Source organism: Carassius gibelio, chromosome A16 (genome assembly GCF_023724105.1).
Source record: "Carassius gibelio isolate Cgi1373 ecotype wild population from Czech Republic chromosome A16, carGib1.2-hapl.c, whole genome shotgun sequence".
NCBI classification, from domain to species: domain Eukaryota; kingdom Metazoa; phylum Chordata; class Actinopteri; order Cypriniformes; family Cyprinidae; genus Carassius; species Carassius gibelio.
In genome coordinates, this window is record NC_068386.1 from 19,830,571 (window position 1) to 19,851,240 (window position 20,670).

At 36.7% G+C, this 20,670-nt stretch overlaps 1 protein-coding gene across 3 annotated transcripts in view; it reads right to left on the minus strand.

The window, feature by feature from the left end:
* Nucleotides 1-20,670, minus strand: part of ulk4 (unc-51 like kinase 4) — a 220,656-nt gene that overhangs the window by 29,001 nt on the left and 170,985 nt on the right. For all 3 annotated transcript variants that reach the window (XM_052618919.1, XM_052618920.1, XM_052618918.1), the window contains exons 34-35: nucleotides 16,789-16,881; nucleotides 2,016-2,201 (exon numbers count right to left, since the gene is read on the minus strand). In XM_052618919.1, the coding sequence (XP_052474879.1) occupies nucleotides 2,016-2,201; nucleotides 16,789-16,881 (279 nt within the window). The remainder of the gene's footprint in view (nucleotides 1-2,015; nucleotides 2,202-16,788; nucleotides 16,882-20,670) is intronic.

The window sequence follows — 20,670 nt, forward strand, 5'->3', positions numbered from 1 at the left end:
AATTGCTGCTTGCAGCTTTATTTAATATTATAATAATGTTATGTGGATTTGAAGTCATTCTTTATTTCCAGGTATTCCATGATGGTTGGACCCTGGTTGCCATAATGAACTTTTCCTTTATTGGATGGGGGTCGTTTCAGCAAAAAATAAACAAATAAAATAAAATTAAAAAACAAACAAATAAATAAAATAAAATAAAAATTGAGAGCAATATTACCCAGAGAAGCTCAAAGGATTCAGTGTTTATTTTTCATATGAATGCCCGGGTGTCCCCGAAGTGTCAGTTTGAGTTTGTGGCCGGGCAGTGTGTGAGGGATTTGTTTGGATGAGCTCACTCTTCTCTCTAGAGTCTGCCAAAGCTAATAGCTCCGATCCAAATATCTGCAGTGTTTGAGCACAGATTAATTCATCAGAACACTGATGACAGAACCACAGGGGCACATATAAACACACGCATATACCCAATATGCAGAGGATACCCATATATTTGCACACAATACCAGATCCACAAATTTTATAACAACGTATGTTCCAAACCAAACCACAAACACCATTCACACTTATCCACAGAATATTCCCCAATACGAAAGAAGAGCCTTATCAGGATCTTGCACACTGACCGAAACACTACACATGGTCATGATAAAAATGAGTTTAAATATGCAGGATATGAAATGATTTTTTTTTTCTGGTTCTGGGTTAAAGGGCTTTATTTTATCCATTGGGAATTGATTGGTCACTACATGACACAAAATTGGGCTGAAAAATAAGAGTGAATATTAACGTCAACCAAAATGGAAAGACGTTTCAAAGGCAAAGCTAATTAGTAGATTTTTTTTTTTGAAAGTTTGTGGAAAGTTTACTTCGGAATAATGAGCACTGATAAATCATTCATGATAAAATCAGGAACATTTAAAAAGAAGTGTCAATTTTGGTTTCTTGTTGACTTCGACTTTACAGTGCAAATGAAATATTTTGACATGATTATGTAAATCTCTGCCTTGAAAATTTAATAATGAATGTGATTCGTTAATAGAGCCAAACATGGATAATGACAGGGATCAAATCTGATTGAGAAATCAGTCATTCTCATGGTCTCACCCATCATAAATGAACTGAATGAATTTCACACAGTCAGTGATAGTTTCTATAACCCTGTGTTATTTTCATCCAGACTGAGGATTTATATTTTGTCCTTGCTGATGTTGGACAGTCCCCCTAATCAACAAATCAGAAAAGAGGATCAGACCAGGCTGAGAACGAAAATAACCAGCCTGTTTTTGTTAATAAGTAATGATTGGATTGGATATCGAATATCACATATAAAAATGAAAAGAGAGGAAATCAGCAGTCATGAGGGACAGGATGCTGTCCTCCTCATATCCCTCTGCATGGCTGTAACCAACCCCTCAATGACCCAGAAGGCCACATTGTACAGGAAACACAGCTCATGCCCTCCTACCACACAGCCTATCCAATATTAAAGCAAGCACATCACATATTGAGCTGACACATTGACTCAGACAGCACCAGAATTTAAAATAAATTGATAAAATAATAATAAAATAATCCCTGTCAGAAACAGAAAGTTCCGCTCGAAAATGTTTTTTATCACATCTGATGCCCAATTACTCTTTAATATTATACCTATGACTCTCTGAGCTGAAATTGTACATTAATAAATCATAATATAATAAAAAAAATTTTTTTATAAATAATAATACTAATGAATACATAAGAAAATAATACACTAAATAGGGAACTTAATTTTAACTTTTATTTTGAATTCTCTTTTCCTTATTCATCTGTTTAGTGTAAACATATGGCTACTTAAAAGTGTGCTTAAAGGATACATTCATTTCCAGAACAATAAAATAAAAGGCAGATCATTCAGCTAGATAAGACCCTTATGAATGTAGTCTGCTTCTACTGCAACATATTATGAATTGTTCATACTGCATTCATAATATACATTCCATTTATGTGCTGGTCTCAGAACATCTACGTGCACTTACCAAGCGTTTCAGCACGCGGAGCAGCAGTTTCTGCTGTCTGGGCTCAGTGTGTGTCTGCAGTGCGTGTGCCAGGCTGAGCAGTTCCTCCGGCTGCAGGCAGTCTGCACCCTCTCCTCCATACAGCTGAGCCAGCAGAGACACACAGTGACTGGCCTCCTCATACACCTCACTGTCATTACACGCCAGCTGCCGGAGAAAAACACAGAGAGCTGAATATTTACCCAGGAACATCTAAAATCAAACACACAATGATAGTATGTTTAAAACTATATTGCATACAAAGTATACAAAACAAATAATTATCCACAGCAGATAATAAGAAAATCTTTGTTAATCTTAGTAAAATTGTCAATATTCCTGCATCTATATAACAGTCAGGGTGACTGAACAGGATGAATTATTAAACAGCTGAGCTGAAGCCAAGCTCTCCCTTCATGCAGATATTTCTAGGACTTTTATATTGCTCTTCTATTGCTTTTGGGAAATATGAAACTAAATCCTTCAAGACTCAGCACTACAAATCGGTTTGTCTATGTACGGTCAATAGCAGTGGTCTAGAGATTCAATCTTATACATTTCAGAACTTCTCATTAGGTGCCATATGTTTCACTTAAGAGAAGGTGTTATTTTGTCAAAATCATAATTTAAGAGGCTTTAAGGGAAACATGGATGGAACGTTTTTGAGCATTTGCATTTGACAGATACTTTTATGCAAAACCACGTTTTATCAGTTTATCAGCTTATTGTTGGCCTTCTGGAAAGTATGTTCATTTACTGTACATGTACTCAATACTTGGTAGGGGCTCCTTTTTCTTTTATTACTGCCTTCATTCGGAGTGGCATGGAGGTGATTGGTTTGTGGCACTGCTGAGGTGGTATGGAAGGCCAGGTTTCTTTGACAGTGGCAGTCCAGCTCATCTGCATTTTTTGGTCTCATATCTCATTTTCCTCTTGACAAGGTTCAGGTCCGTTTTGCTGACCAGTCAAGCACACCAACACCATGGTCATTTAACCAACTTTTGGTGATTTTGGCAGTGTGGGCAGGTGCCAATTTCTGCTGGAAAATTAAATCAGCATCTTCAAAAAGCTGGTCAGCAGAAGGAAGCATGAATTGCTCCAAAATTTATTTGTAAACGGGTGCAGTGACTTTGGTTTTCAAAAAATACAATGGACCAACACCAGCAGATGACATTGCACCCCAAATCATCACAGACTGTGGAAAAACTGGACTTCAAGCAACTTGGGCTATGACCACCCGTCCTCCAGACTCTAGGACCTTGGTTTCCAAAATAAATACAAAACTTGTTCTAATCTGAAAAGAGGACTTTGGACCACGGGGCAACATTCTAGTTCTTCTTCACCTTAGCCCAGGTAAGACGCCTCTGACATTGTCTGTTGTTCAGCGAATTCCTTGATACATCTGTGTGTGGTGTCTCCAGCCTCAGTCCATTCCTTGTGAAGTTCATTCAAATTCTTGAATCAATTTTGCTTGACAATCCTCAAAAGGCTGCGGTTCTCTTGGTTGGTTGAGGAACTTTTTCTTCCACACTTTTTCCTTCCACTCAACTTTCCGTTAAAATGCTTGGATACAGCACTCCGCAAACAGCCAGCTTCTTTGGCAATGAATGTTTGTGGCTTTCCCTCCTTGTGAAGGGTGTCAATGACTCAATGACTGTCAGATCAGCAGTCTTCCCCATAATTGCGTAGCCTAGTGAACCAAACTGAGAGACCATTTTGAAGGCTCAGGAATCCTTTGCAGGTGTTTTGAGTTGATTAGCTGATTGGCATGCAACCATATTCTAATTTGTTGGGATAGTGAATTGTTGGGCTTTTGTTGAATGGGAGCCAAATCATCACAATTAAAAGAATAAAAAGACTTAGACTACTTCAGTCTGTGTGTATTGAATTTATTTAATACAAGGGTTTAACAATTTGAGTTGAATTACTTAAATCAACTTTTCCACAACATTCTAATTTATTGAGATGCACCTGTATACACAGTCACACTCATCATTCTCTTTCACTGCATACTATTTTCTATACAATGACATTAATAGTGACATTGAGTCATTCTGCCTGATATCATCTTTTGTTTCCCACGGAAGAAAGGCAGGCATACAGCTTTGGATCATCCTCTGATGGGTAGAAGACATATATAGCTGTCTTTCATAAAGGCAGCAGAACTCTCCTGTTAACACGGATTGGATTATTTGCATGGACGGAAGTGTTTTTATGCAGATTTTGCACAGAGCTAATAGCTGGATTTTTAATTTTGGGAGGTTTGTGCCATTAAATGTTTCTTAGATATTCAAAGACTTGATTAAAACCTGTATCTACTGAATGCAGAGTGTATATGAAAAAAGTATTAAAGCGTTTGCATTTCTATTATTACACAGGGTATTTAAAGACTGTAAACTAAAGAAGGTGGAAGGGAGCTCAGGCACTGGGTTCTCAGTCAAAATAAAACTCCTGCTTGCCTTATTAGGCAAACAGAAAAACCAACCAGCCAATAATGAAAAAGTGCAAAGTATCTGCAATAAATATTTGTCGACCACTAGTTAGGAGATGTGTTAGAGTTAGATGGAAGGTGGGAAATGTTCATCCAGAACTAAATTGTGACTAATATTGTAAGTGGAGCTCAGAGAAATACTAAAATGCCAGCACAAATATATTGTGATTCTGTATGCTACATAAAATGTATTGAGAAGACACCATGTGGCATCCTTGGAAGCTTGAGAAAAAGACTTAAATCAGTATTTAATTACTGACTACTTAAAATGTGCCCTTGGCATAAAAATTATGCATTTTGTCAGATGAATTCTATAAATGTCATCACATTTTTGTTTTGTTTATTGCAAGCCAATTATTGGATTGCATTTGTCTAAAAAGACGGTTAAAAGTCATTAAAAAGAAAGTAAACACACCTTTTGCAATAATTATCTTAAGTTTTAAATGAACGATAGTATCAGCATAGTATTCTGCTATGGCAAACTGTGGCTTTCTGTCATGTTTCTAATTTCTAATAACTATTATAATTACATTATATATATAAATTATGGTACACTTAACACTCTAATCAATGGGTTCCAGAAGTTTTAAATAGCTTTAGTGTCAATGTAAATCATATCAATACTGCTTATATTGTCATATTGTGTAGCACTTAATTTTGTTAAATTTTTGCACAATTTCAATACACTGCACTAGGACTGCACGATATTGGGAAAAAATTACATTGCGATATTTTATTTTTCTGCGATATATATTGCGATATGAAACGTAATCTTATTTTTTTTTACAAACAAAAATGGGGTGGGCACACTTACATTCTCATTTTAAATGATTTAAACATTGACACCATCATGTCAATTGATTAATATGAGCGAAGGAGAGAGAGCAAGACAGCACTCGTGTTGAAGACGGCTCTCTCTCTCTCTCTCTCTCTCTCTCTCTATCGCTCTCTCTTGTGCGCACTCTCACTCTCTCTCGTGCGCTCTCTCTCTCTCTCTCTATCTCTCTCTCTGCGCTCTCTCTCTCTGCCCTGTTAAACTTGCATGTGTCTTTCAGTCCTGTCAATGATAAACTTTCACTCTATGATGGTTAAGCTGTGCAATTAATCCGTGAATCACATTCGTTAAGGGCCGGGGAGCAGCTGGCCCGTGCAGTTAATGAATATCAACTACAACAGCCTACATGGCACATCCTGCAATGTGACAATCGTGGATTCGTACATCACGATATCGATTCTTAAACGACACATCGTGCAGCCCTACACTGCACTGTACCGGAAGTTGCGGTGGCCACTGATGCTAAATGCAGAAGCAATCATGCATATAGTTCGTTAGAATCGTAATCAAAAATTGAGGATCTTTATAATTCTCATCCCTAACCAAACCCAAATTAGCTGGAATTGCAATAAGCCACATACCGTGCAGAAAATTCCCATATTGGCCATGATATAATCGCAGAGGAGAGCTGAAAAATCTAAACAGGAAGAGTTTATGTTCTCATCCTCAGAGATTGTGGAGACTGCAGTTACAGGCTTAACGTGTCCTCAACCCATGTGCTCAAGTTCTCAACCCAGACCACAACAATCCGCACTAAGACTGAGATAAAGACAAAAAGCAACACATAAGGGCCATGGGGATTTTCTCTGCTACTCATTTTGACCCTCAAAGGCCTGTGTGGCCGACTCAGGGATTCCAGCCTCTTTTCTGCACTGATCTGTTACTGCCCTCTGCCATAAAGGCATAATCCCAAGAGTCTCTGGGGCAAGGGCCAGCCGCACCTAATCCCGCCCCTCTTTGTGATGTGGCCGGCCACTCCAGAATGGAGTGTGGGGCTTAGGGAGGCCACACAATACCCCAAAAGAGCACCGCCCCTTCCCTGGCCCAAAGAGAGGCTGACCGGAGGGAGAACCCCGGTACTGAAAGGCCTTTGGTGTGCATCCATGGGCTCCGCAGCTCCGGTATTGTTCACATGCCAATTTGGAGTCAGAGCAGAACATTGTTAACACCTGCTTAGACGACCTTCCAAATCTACCCTGTTTACTTAAGCCGCGTTTCCACCGCAGGAACTTTACCCAGGAACTAGGGACTTGGTCCGGTACTTGGTGTGTTTCCACCGCAGGAACCAGGAACTAAATAAAAGTTCCGGGTAAAAAAATGCCCCCCAGAAAGTCCCTGCTGGCGAGGTGGTACTTTTTTAAAGTTCAGGAACTTTCGGGGGCGGGACTTTGGCGCTAAACATCCTGATTGGTTGAGTTGACGCAGCATTGGTTGAGTTCAACCACCATTTATTCGGATCAACATTTTCAAAATATTACTGGTATTGTGTCATGAAATGTAATTTTAAAAGTATTTCAGGCGAGAATGTAGTTGTTTAAAACTCAAATCTGTTGTTTATTTATAAAGACAGCGCCTATTTAAAAATGTGTTTCGCCGATCTCTGCGATGGTGAGCTCCACTCGATCAGCGAGAGCTCAGTCCTCATCTATCCGCCCAGAGGCAGCCTCACCTTGGATAGACCTTCTGATATGTGCCGCTGGCTCTGATGTGTCTTTAGTGGTTAAACATAACATATAATTCAGCTGCGGGGTAAATCTAACAGGTTTTCTTTGGTCTGTATTCAATTTATCTATATGTTAAAATGAAAATAAAAAAGGCAAGTCTATATAATATTTCGTTTCATTGTAATGGCTGTATATAACGTTACACATATCCCTGAACTAAGTACATTTCTGCAGCTGTTATTATGTTTAAATGAAAACGAAAGGAGGCAGTGGTATTTTATATCCTATTTCGTTTTATTGTAAATGTACTGAGGGGAAAATTGCAGTAGCCAAAGCGATCTGAGTTCACGCAGCATTGGTTGAGTTCAACCACCATTTATTTGGATCATTTTCAAATATTACTGTTATTGTGTCATGAAATGTAATTTTAAAAGTATTTCAGGCGAGAATGTAGTTGTTTAAAACGCAAATCTATGGTTTATTTATAAAGACCGTGCCTATTTAAAAAATGTGTTTCGCCGATCTCTGCGATGGTGAGCTCCACTCGATCAGCGAGAGCTCAGTCCTCATGTTTCCGCCGAGATGCAGCCTCAAATCGGCTAGACCTTCTGATATGTGCCGCTGGCTCTGATGTGTCTTTAGTGGTTAAACATAACATATAATTCAGCTGCGGGGTAAATCTAACAGGTTTTCTTTGGTCTGTATTCAATTTATCTATATGTTAAAATGAAAATAAAAAAGGCAAATTTATATAATATTTCGTTTCATTGTAATGGCTGCATATAACGTTACACATATCCCTGAACTAAGTACATTTCTGCAGCTGTTATTATGCTTAAATGAAAACCAAAGGAGGCAGTGGTATTTTATATCCCATTTCGTTTTACTGTAAATAGGAAAATTGCAGTAGCCAAGACGAGCTGACTGAAGTTATCAAGTACGCTGCTGTTTATAGATTTACCGGACTTGCGTCGTCGCGGACATCACACTCCCAAGTCGAATGCACAAAGTCTGAACTAACTACCAAGGATGCACGTCCAAAATCAGCGTACTTAAAAAAAAACAAAACAAATCAGCAGTACTTTGTATTGAGAAACGCGCGCAGACCTACGTCACCAGTCTATTTGCCTAATCTACCCGGTACTTTACACCGCGGTGGAAACGCAGAAAGCAACAGGTCTGGGGGGAAAAAAGTTCCTGGGAAAAAAAGTTCCTGGTAAAAATGTTCCGGGTAATTTCGGTGGAAACGCGGCATTAGCAGGGCTTGTAGATGCATCGGGGAAATCAGGCTGAGGAGTTTAATGGGACTGTGGGCTGAAAAGCACACAGGAATCAGGGAGATTAGGGAGTTTTAATGCCACTGTGGGCTGTGAAAGGATGATTGGAGGAGAGAGAGAAAGAATGAGAAGAGGAGGAGAACCAAAGCCTATGGGGATGTGTAACGCGTAGGCCTCTCATGATCCCCCATGTACTCTGGCACAAAACTAGGCATTATGCATTTGAGGAAATCCATATTTCCCACCGCCTCATGCACCACTGCCTTTAGAACAAACAACACTTCAAATTACATTTTTCAAACCACGTGTTGTTTCAAACTGTGAACTCAGCTGCCGCGTAAACAGACTGCAGGGAAGATCATGCGTGATTGTTTGTGGGCAAACTCAGAATATTTAACAACCAAAAATGAAAAGCGTGTGGAGTAAACACATGAAAAGCCTTTTATACTGAGTAGAGACTTTGGGGTGACACATTTCCCTTTAGGGTCAACTATTTAAAATGCAGTATGTCTCTAGCAAACATAGATAATCTGTTCACCTGATCCTTGAGCACCTTTTGCCTTTGACAAAATACTTGCAGACAGTCCCACCACGGTGACTTGCTTCCACACACATGCATATGCGCGCATACACACAACATACACACAACATACACAAAAACTCAGCCAATGCTGTGTGTCACACTCCTATGGCTGCGGATTTTTGTTTGAATGGACCTTAGAATTATCTGGACCTTAGAAAATAAATAAATAAATAAAACAAAATAAAATAAATAAATAAAAATTATTAATTTCAAATTCCTTTCCAAATGTTGCTTTAATGATATAACATCATCATGACTTATTCACACTGAGTTTGAATAGGAGCATTATTCACAATTTCAATTAATTTACTGTCATGTTGCAGGACTTGACAGCATTTGAGTTTTAGATTACAGGTGTGGTATTCTGAGAGAGAACTTTGTGTTATAAGAATTCATTAGAATTTCTGTCCAGTCTTCTGCTTTGCACATTTTGTTTTCTGACATTTGCAGAAATATACTGCAATGTTAGACAAAATATTTAAAGGACTAAATGCATAGGTCAGTAGATTATATAGTGAATAACATGTTCTGCTGAATGACGAAATTCTGTTGAAATCTTTCTGCACAATTCTGCAGGTGGGTAGTTGACATTAAATTTCAAGCAGTGACAGCAGTGTCCTTCAATGTGACATGATGTCCTTAAGAAAAAAAAAAAAATAATAATATTTGCACTGTTAAAAAAAAACAGTGTAGGACTATTTAAATGAACTGTAGCTAAAATATAATACACTATGTAATATACCACCTTAAATTTAGATTTTATATATGCATTAGGGCTGTGCAAAAAATCAAATGCAATTTTCATGCACATCTCGTCAGTAAAGGTGCTCCCGTGATTAGTAGTATATATCCAGCACATGTATTCAGATCAGGGTTACCAGGTTTTCGAAACAAAACCTGACCAATTGCTTGTCAAAACTAGCTCAATCGCTTTTCGTTCCGGGCGATAAAACAAGTTTTTTTGGCGTGGTTCCCTTGGTAAAATTTGCATTTTAGGAGCTAAATATCACGTTACTGGGATTGGGGTTGCTTCGAACCACGGAAATGAAAAACAACCACAGACTTGGCAACAATGGTTGGCATTTATTACACAGAGCCATAGTTCACTGCCAATCTACACAAAATCGCTTTCAAAATCGCAGGTGATTCATTGCCGATTGTGAAATCGATTTGGTGTAGCTTGACAGTGAATTACGGCTCCGTGTAGTAAATGCTCCGTGTAGTAAATTTTCATGTCCGTGAGTTGAAACAACCCCATTTTTATCCCCCAGAACGCAATTTTTATCGGGGAATTTTTAATATGCATATACATTTACTTATAAAATCTTAATCTTCAAAGCAGTGGGACACTGATGATTTAATTGCCTGCAACACAATTATGATGTTTTTCATTAAAAACGCAGCTGGCATTTATTAACTGACGTTGTCAAATGATGAGATGACTGAAATCCTGCTGGCATCATCACTTTTGTCTATCATACATCTTTACTGTTAGTACGGGGTCATAATGAAAAATGCACTCAGCCGCTTCTGATGACTTGATAGAGAAGACATGATGAGATGACCAGTAAGTAATAAAGTGAGCAGCCAATGTGTGCTGTTTTTCTATCTAACTTATAGTGCACAGTTCTGAAAATGTCTGATTCCTGGGCATTTACTGAACTAGGGAGTACAGTAGATAGAAACATACCCATGCTTTTTTAACTATAGTTTTTCATCTTCAGCTATTCCAGAAGGTACTTGTAATGTAATGTGTTTGTATTTAAATATTTTCCCAAACAGGTCTACCAGAGACCACAGTTTTGTTGAGCCATTGTTGGTTTTGGGCATAAACAGATCTTTCATAGTGTCACAGAGCCACAGGCCACATTTATTCTTGAAAAAATTATATTTGTTTTGTATCCGTATTTGCATTGACTTCCTTCCAATGTGCCTTCCTTCCAATGCGTTTCTAGTGTGATCAATTAGACACCACACTTACGTACTGTATGTACAGTGCCAGTCACCACTTTGCATTCATTGAAACATTTCTGTCATTCTGTATATATTTTCCATTATTACATAATTTCCATAATTTCTGGATTTTCCTGTCAGTAAAATAAAATGGAGCAGGGATTAAAACTGAAGAAACGGAGGAAAAGTCTTAAAGTGCTCTCTTTGGGGAGATAAATTAAAGAAGCAATATTTAAAGTGTAAATAATATGATTTTGGATACTGTTGATTTTCTTACTACTAAATTACATATCTATTACATAGTAATTACATTTTACTTATTGGAACACAAATAATAAAACAAATCTTTACTAAATGAGGTAAGAATCCATCCATCCAATCCATCTTGGGTGAATTTACATCTTGCTTTTAATGTGGTCAGCGCCTTGACTGATTTTCAAGAGAATGAAAGGATATTAGGCTTTTTAGATAATATTTTAGATAAAAATAAATAATAAAAAAGAAAATATTTTAGATAATTAAATTGGTAGCACTTTATTTTAGAGTCCTGTTCCTCATGTACATACTATGTGCTTATTATAGTAATTACAATAACTATTTATTAACTAGGTACTAACCCTGAACCTACCCCTAAACCTAACCCTACCCCATGTAGTTACCTTGTGTTACCAGAACTTTCCCAAATAAATACACTGTAAGTACACTATAAGTACATGTTAGTACACGTACTGTAAAATAAAGTGCAACCATTAAATCAACCCAGGGTTTAAAAACTCAGGCAGCGTCTGAGTTCACATTCTCCCTCGTTTACTGTCCTTGTTAACATTTCTGTCTAATACAGATAGAAGTCTGTCTAATAATCAGATAGAACGGTTAAACAAAGGAATTAAAATGTATACAAAAAGTATAATAATGATTGCTTTTTATATTATTAGTAACAGAAAGGCAAACATTATAATACTTTCTCGTTTGCCTTCAGCATTAAGCCAATATGCATTTATATAAACAAATCTTTGAATGACTAAGGAATATTTAATTTCACAAACCTTGCAAACTTAGCTGAATCCAGCTTTGAGATGTTGTGAAGTGCATCGAGTATGATCGCATGTTTTCTGTGTCATGGTCAGTCCATGTGAACTGAATGCTTTAAACTTTAAACTCATGATTTCAAATTATTCTGCAATTTATGCATTTACCCACTGTCATATTCAAGTCATTTTCACTGTGTGCTGTATGTAAAATGAGGGTTATCTTGTCTTTATTTGAAAAATATGATTCGCAATGCACACAAACTTCCTAGAGTACTGAGTGCCCTGTTTATTAAAGTGTTTACTTCCTTTTTATTATACTTGCATTAAATATTTATTTGTGAAAAATACTTTAGTATAGTAGTATTATAAAGTATTTTTATTTTAGACATTTATTTTTTAATCCATTGTCAAATTATTTCAAATTTCTTAAAATGAATTAAAATAAAAACAATTTTTTCATTTATCTGCCCCCACCCCCTGCTATCCAATTCCATTGGCAACGGCTGTCAAAAAAAAACAATATCGGTCGACCCCCTAACCTGGATCCATCTCTGAGGGTTACAGAATTGAGGTGTAGTGTGTTGGTGGGGAGCTGGTCTCTGGTCTTTCTGCTATCTGTGAGAATTTTATGCCAAAGTCCATCACTATACCAACCACTTTCATTTCACTGTCTCTCTCTAGTAGAATGGACTGTCAGTGTAGTCTCATCTAGACGTATCAGCTGAAAGCCTCTATCAGACATGAGTCATATACAGTGAAAAAAAACTACAACAATGGAATACGAAATACAACAAAGCCTTCCACACAACCAAAACTGAATTTCTGTTTATTGCCTCTCCCACAAACACCCAGACCCTCTTTTCAAAGGCAGTGCAGAGTCTTCATCTATGCCTGGCTGTCCTAATACACTTTCATGAGTGAAAGATACAAAACCTTAGCAAACACACAAAATTCACTGGTGATGAAATTCAATCTATCTCTCTGTCGATTTGTGGCTTCCATGAAACGAATGGGAGGTAAATCTCTCTTTTCAATTATGAATGTCTCACTCATCTGGATTGATTATTTTTGAAATGGATGCTGTATTATTCATTAAAGGGATCAATTGATGACACACGAAAAAGCGATGGAGAGCAGAGGGTGTGTAAAAATGGTACTTACTCACTTATTATGGTCAAATAATGGATTTCACATCAAGAATTCTTTATTATACATCACAAAATTATTGCTGGAAACAGTGGAATCACTCTAATGCAAACTGCTATTTAAATTACATTCTTATTTGTAGGAAGGTCATCGCTTATTGAATCTGTCTCATCAGGCATGATGTGATATCTTTATTTACCACTGTATTGTCCGCATATCATCAGATCTCTAAAAATAAAAGTTCCAATTAGAGCCAAGAAGGGGATTTCAGTCTGATATTGTGTCAACCCTGGAACCTTTGAGACTACGCAAGTAATTTATGAGAGAATTGACTTGTACAACTGAACTGACTTCTGATATATGCAGGTAGTGCCAACCACATTTGCAGAAATTCTGCAGGGTGTACGGAACTGAAATGAACAACTAGTTGTTAAAGACACGTTTTAATGTATATCAGAGTTGTGGTGCAAGAAATCATAGGCAAGGAGGTACATCTTATACCTAGTGTTGCTAGATCTTGCTGTAAAACATGGCAAATAAGAACAAGCCTATATTAAAATTAAATTCAAATATGTTATCTTACCACATACCAAAATATTGTGACATGCAGCTGCCTACTTTATTATTGGTAACACTTTAGTATAGGGTAGGGCTGGGACAACGCATCGAGGTCATCGATGAAGTCATAGCAAAAAATACGCTGACACAAAATATGCGCATCAATTCGTTGACCTGTTTTTATTTCTCTAAAAAACGTTTGCAAAACGTTTACCTTATGTTTGCTGAATATACGCGATGGCCGGATCAACATTCTGTCCAACGTTATATAACCAATCCAGGGGTTTTTCTGCATTTATCTTTTTTTTTTGGCGGCTGTCAAAGCCTTATTTGATCGGTGAGTGATGTAGAATGATAGGGCACGTACGAGAGAGAGCCCCGGCTGCGCGCGCACACTCAGTCTTCAAACAACATGAGCGCTTCTTGCTCTCTCTCTCCCTTTTGCATATTAATCAAAATCATTAAACACGATAGAAAAAGGGCGAAACACCAAAGTTTCATGTGCGCTCGCGCACTTACAGTCTTCAAACTACACGAACGCTGTCTTGCTCTCTCTCTCTCTCTCCCTCGTGCATATTAACCAAAATTTTTGGAAAATCACTCTCTGTATTTGCTTAAAGCCCTCAAGTTTACATTGGTTACTGTATTCTTTCAATTGCTCTAAACAAGTATTTTGGGTGACCTGTTTTATTGAATGCTAGACATCAAGTTGTTGTTATTTTCATCTGAAAGAAGAACTTTTTTTCAGTAAGCTAGGCCCTATGTGTTCAGTAAGCTTGTTTTAGTAAGCTATGTGTTTTCAAGGCTTAAAGATTTTATTGAATGCTATCTCTATACAAGTGCAAAGTAATGCATTCTTAGTCAGTCTTTTATTTTGTAATTTTAAGAGCAATAAACGTGTTGCAATGTTAAGGAATTCATGTTTTTTTTTCATTCAAATATGTAAATCAACATGTACAAATTGTTAGAAGTCAATTAATGGGGAGATAATCGAAATCGAATCGGTCTGAAAAATTAATCGTTAGATTAATCGATGCATCGAAAAAATAATCGCCAGATTAATCGTTTAAAAAATAATCGTTTATCCCAGCCCTAGTATAGGGTCCAATTCTCACTATTACCTAGATGCTTATTAGCATGCCTATTATTTACATATTGACTGTTTATTAGTACTTATAAAGCACATATTCTGTATGACCATATTCTACATCCCTTAATCCTACCCAGTAGCTAAACTTAACTACCTTATTAACTATTTATAAGCAGTAACTTCAAAGGTCATGGTTAATGGTCTTTTAATATCGAGAATTGGACCTTACAATACAGTGTGACCTCATTATCTCTAGACAATGGATAGCTTTATTAACTGAGCCAAAGAACAACAAGCCCAAAGATGCTTAATAAGCATTGCTTATAATAAGTCGACATGACAACACTGCCAAACATAAACAAAACATGATGGGTCTGCCAATGGTTTAGTAACTGTTCAGTTGACATGTCCACAAGAGGACATTTTTTCTTCATTGCAAATGTGGGTTTAGTAAAAGGTCCAGTGTTTTAGTATATTTTTTTGCAAAACGAAACTGCATTGCAAATGTTTCATGGCACTTTTAATGTAAAATGCCCAGTGTTCAGTCTCAGAAAATTTTTAATGTGACAATGGAAACGCGTTAATACATGTTGTATCACGGCAGTTGAGGTTTACCACATTTGAAATGAATGTAATGTACCCTAAATCTAAGCAGTAGAGTTGACAAAAGCAACCATGAGATAAAAACACATTTGCTGAACAAACCATGCTGCTTTAGCTTCCTCCTAGGAGGCTTTGAGCTCTTTTTGTGGAGTGTCAAAACTTGTGTTTCAAAAGACTTGTTCCCCAGCGCTCCAATTCGTAAGTGCAATGCTGTACCAGCTGTGCTACCGGACAAGTTTAGTATGTCAGAAAAGCCATGCATATAGATCAGATTATGTAATGCAAACTTCAAAATCTATTTGTTTATAAATCTTGCACATTTAAAAGTGTTTTGAGGAAATGATATAGTATTGTACAAGGAAATGCACAAAAATAAGTATTTATCAATGATTTGTGATTAAAGCTGGAAACTGCAGTAAAATATATTTTAACATGTAAGTTTTTTTGTAGTTTTTCTTAAAATGTAGGGTATTTCCAATGAGCCTAGGCTGGGTTTCAGTGATCTGATCACAAAGCGTTTTGGACACAAAGCATCTTAATACCAGGGCTTTCAAGTTCTTTACAAAAGAAATCATTACTAAAGACAAAATTTTTATTTTTGAAAGTGAATCTGCTCTGGAGATGGAAGGATGAAGATTCCAATCAATATTTCAGTTCAGCACCTCCAGAAAGACTCTCAGAATAACTAGTCAGTTCTAAGTAAACCCTGTATGTCTGAGCTGTAGCAAGGGGGTAGCTTGTGGGGATGTGGGTTTGAACCTGGCCAGACCCATGTCCCAGTTGCATTCCCCCTCTGTCTGCCTATAATTTACTGACAGTTTTCTAGTGCTCTATTTAATAATAGGTAAAAAGGCAGATCTGTATTAGCAACCTCTGATATTCCAATATCTGGATGTTAACCACAGTTCTTCAAAAGAGTAACCGCAGATTTTCAAATTAATAGGATACATAACATTTTAATAATGCTATATTACAGACCAGCAGATTAGACCGCATGCTAAAGCACTTTCTGAAAACTACATTCAATCCCTTAACTATCTTTGGTACACTGTTGTCATATGGCAGCATGTAATAGTTTAGTTTTAGTTTTCTCAGTATTTTTATGAAATAAAAACAAATTGACTTATTGAAAATAAAAGGTTATTCTTAAACTAAAACAAAAGTCACATGACATTTGACCAAACAGATAAATGTTATTTGATAAAATAAATATTAATCTATTTTAAGTTTAGCTGCAATTAACAATTATTCAATAACCAATAATGATTGTTTCTTTGAATTAAATGATTAATCAGATAAAAAAAAAAAAAAAAAAAGATTATTATTATTTAATTGAGAAACAAACAAACATGATCTGCCCCCAATGCAGAAAACTAAAGGTTATAAAAACAAATATAATAATGTGTCTATGTATTCTATCCTAACGTGTGCATCCATAATTTACGTAAAAATATTGTTTAAATGCAAAACAGTTGGAAAATTAGTATGGACAGTAGGACATAAACAAATAAAATACAGACTGACCAGCTGAATGAGGAGGTTGTTTAGCTCCGTCAGTGGCTTGTTGATGAGCAGTAGTTCCTCTGCAGCCTCAGTGTCTTCATTACTCTCTGATCTCTACAAAAAAAGAGAAAGAGATAGACAGCATTATTAAATTGAGAAGAAAAAGAATCAGGGAGAAAGCAGGAGAAACGAACGGAAGAAAATGAGGACAGTCAGTCACTGGGGGCCTGCTTAGAGAAGAGAACTCAAGACCCAACGCAGCAGAGGACTGAGCATCTAAAAGAGACTCCTGCTCATGTAATCATCACAGGAAGTACAGTAGCTTGAAGCTGGTGCTATTTTTAACAGAGACGCTCCTCAGAGGTGTGCTGGGGTCTCTGCACACTGCCCAGCTCGGCTGCCTGAATGGAACAATGTGTACAGCTCGCTGTCTACCAACAGCCACAACATCTTACTCTTTAGTAACAGCTGTCAGAGAGAGACAGACAGAAATAGACATCAACAGCAAAAATGCATAAGAAATGCAAACTTTGTTACCCGCCAGCTATCAGCGAGAGCAGCCAAGCAGTGAGTCTGGTTCAAAAGTTCATGGCGCTGTCTCCAGCTGTCTTATTCTGGCTAATATTTCAGTGAATGTGAGTGTTTGGGATCCTCATGCCGATTGATAGACATGGGCAATGAGATTACAGCAAGACTTCGCTTAATAGGACTGCAGCTTTTTACAATTTAACTCCCTTCACTCATTTCAAATATTAATGATGGAGCTTGGGCTGACATCATGAGAGAAACCATGAACGCGAGAGGGAAGGACAGTCAGTGCAGGCAACGTCTCGCTCATCATTATCACCCAAATGATTTTTTTAAATAAGCTTTGCATTACTTTGTTTTTCCTCTCTGAGAACTGAATTCCATTACACGCTCCTTTTCCACAATGTCCGTGCATAAATATGTATGGAAGGACGCTGAGTGAAAGACAAAGGCCTTGGGTGGATAATGAGTGTTGAGGAGGAACTGACAGGGGAGTGACTTCCTGTGTGCCACATATCTGACTTTAAAGCACTGTTTACCACACGTCTGCTGAAGCACACCGGTAAAAAAAAAAAAAAAAAAAAACACCGGGAACTATTAGACATCAAAGTACTGGAAATTGGACATGAACGCTCACTCACGTGAGCTCGGTAGCTCTGACAAAGATGTCCACGGCGAGTAATTATGGGTAAAAGGTGTGGTGGATCCACTTGGAGTGAGTGGCAGGATGTATCCTGCTGGTATCTGCATAGCAGTTGTCACTGCAGAACAATCTAATCATCAGTGAGGACAGGATCCAGACACGAAGCCCCTAAAAGCATTCCTACGGCGACAGTAGCAGGCAAGCGCTCCCTGAGGACGGGGGGGCTGGGGGGTGTAGGGAAAGAGAGAGAGAAACCAGGAGAAGCTCAAGAAATGAGGGCGACAGAGTGAGAGATGTTTACAAACAAGAGGATGGGACGCCGAGGGTATGAGAGGAAAAATAAATATGAATGTAAAAAAATGAACTACTGGAACGAGAAAAAGAGAATGAGATTCTCTGTGGAATGAGAAAGACCAAGAAAAATTAAGATAGGACTGGATTAATAATGGCTTGTTTCCACCTGTTTATTATTTGATAATCAATTAATCCGTTAAAATCGTTTTATCTTGATCAGATAAAAAAAAAAATCAGATTTTTTTTTTTTTAGTTTACTATTTATTTTTAATGTATTGAAGTTTGTATCACACTCCAACACCGGATAAACTGGGGATATAAATGGGGGATGTACATTTTTTATTGTAAGTAAATTTTACTTCTGGACGAGTCTGAAATTGGACAGAAGCAGAAAATAGAGGAATAAAGCATTACATATTTATCAAGATATACACATGAGTACTTAAAGCATGTTAGAGGCAGATTTTTAATTTTATTATTATTATTATTATTATTATTTAATAGTGTTAATTTTATTACATTTCTTTTCCATTTTTGTTTTTTATTTTTTTATTATTATTAGTTGTTCCAGCCCTTCGCTAAAGAAGAAACAATAGCTTTTGAAATTTTCTGTTTAGTACAGAGTTGTCTTCTCTTAGTGTCTCAAAAATATATTTTTGAAGAGAGAGAGAGAAAAAGAAAAACCAAACAAACAAAAAAATCTCACTACTTTATCACAGTATCCTACTAGTTTGATGCTGGATGACTATCAGACCACCCTGACCCATCTATAATTTATGCAAAAGAAAAGGTTAGAGGTGAAACGGATAGAAAAAAATTTGTATGAAGGGAATATTATTTTGCCACTTTTCCCTGTAGAGACTTTAGTGATAGTGTTTAAAGGAATGACTCTATATTATTTTCTCTGTGGCACAAAACTGATGAAATTCAGTTACAGTAAGACCCTTCAGTGGTTACATTTGTAAAAGTATACGGGGCTAGAAAGTAAACATTAAGAACATTTAAATATATTTTTACATTTGTAAAAGTTTTCCACAAGACTTAACATAACGTGTAGAAGACCTTAAAATGACAATCGACAGAACTAATGTTAACAAATTGAAATTTATTGTAAAAGAATTTCCATGATACGGTTTCAAATAATTGTTTTCTATTTTAATATTTATTGATGTGATGGCAAAACTGAATTTTCGGCATTATTACACACATGATCACATGAAATGAATCATTCTAATATGATACTATCGTATAATCTAATATGGTTTGGTGCTCAAGAAACATGATTATCATCAGTGTTTTTTGGAATATAATTAATTTGTAAGATTATAAATGTATTGATTGTCACTTTTGATCAATTTAATTAAATTTTTATTCTTATTGAAAAACAACAACAAAAATCTCTGGTTCCAAAATTTGGAACAATAGAATGATATCAAGTCAATATTTATTACATCTGCAGAAACAAATTCACTAAAAATGTCCAAATGCTACATATGAGAGAGTGGACAGTTTAGGACAGTATGTTTTGTTTTTGCTCATTAGAAAGGATACTCTGCTCATTTAACTGTAAAACTGCACAAATACTGTGACAAAAAAAAAACAAAAAAACAAAGCAAATCTAACACACTACATTGCTATAGTTTGGAAAGAGTAATTGGTAACTGTAAAAGCTACAGTGTATGCTACAAAGAACATCAAACATAAATCTCTTTCTCTCTTAAAAATACATTTTTACTGATTCAATAACACACACCCTATGATCTTTGAAAATTGAAAAATTTGAAATTTGAAAAATTTTTGTGTGCAATATGCATCACGTGGGCCACACTGGGCAGCACATCAATGGCTGCGACGGCAGTTTAAAAGGCTTATTCACAAATGGCCATATTTATAAATTTAAACATAACTGAAATGAGACAGATTTATACAGTGAGGAGGATAGAGGCCAATAAAGAATATGAGACAGAAAGACCCAATTACAGAAAAATCATTTTAACCTCACAAAAACAAATGCCAAGGCAGACTCGAAATGTCCACACTACACGGACACCATGAAAATCAGCAAATACCATATGTAGATAAAACTCCATAAAGAAGATCTTGCTATGTGGCATATACATGCTGCCACAAGAGCCCCCCGCGCAGTGAAGATATGTTTCATACACTAGTCAAGTCAAGTCACCTTTATTTATATAGCACTTTAAACAAAATACATTGCGTCAAAGCAACTGAACAACATTCATTAGGAAAACAGTGTGTCAATAATGCAAAATGATAGTTAAAGGCAGTTCATCATTGAATTCAGTTATGTCATCTCTGTTCAGTTTAAATAGTGTCTGTGCATTTATTTGCAATCAAGTCAATGATATCGCTGTAGATGAAGTGACCCCAACTAAGCAAGCCAGAGGCGACAGCGGCAAGGAACCGAATCTCCATCG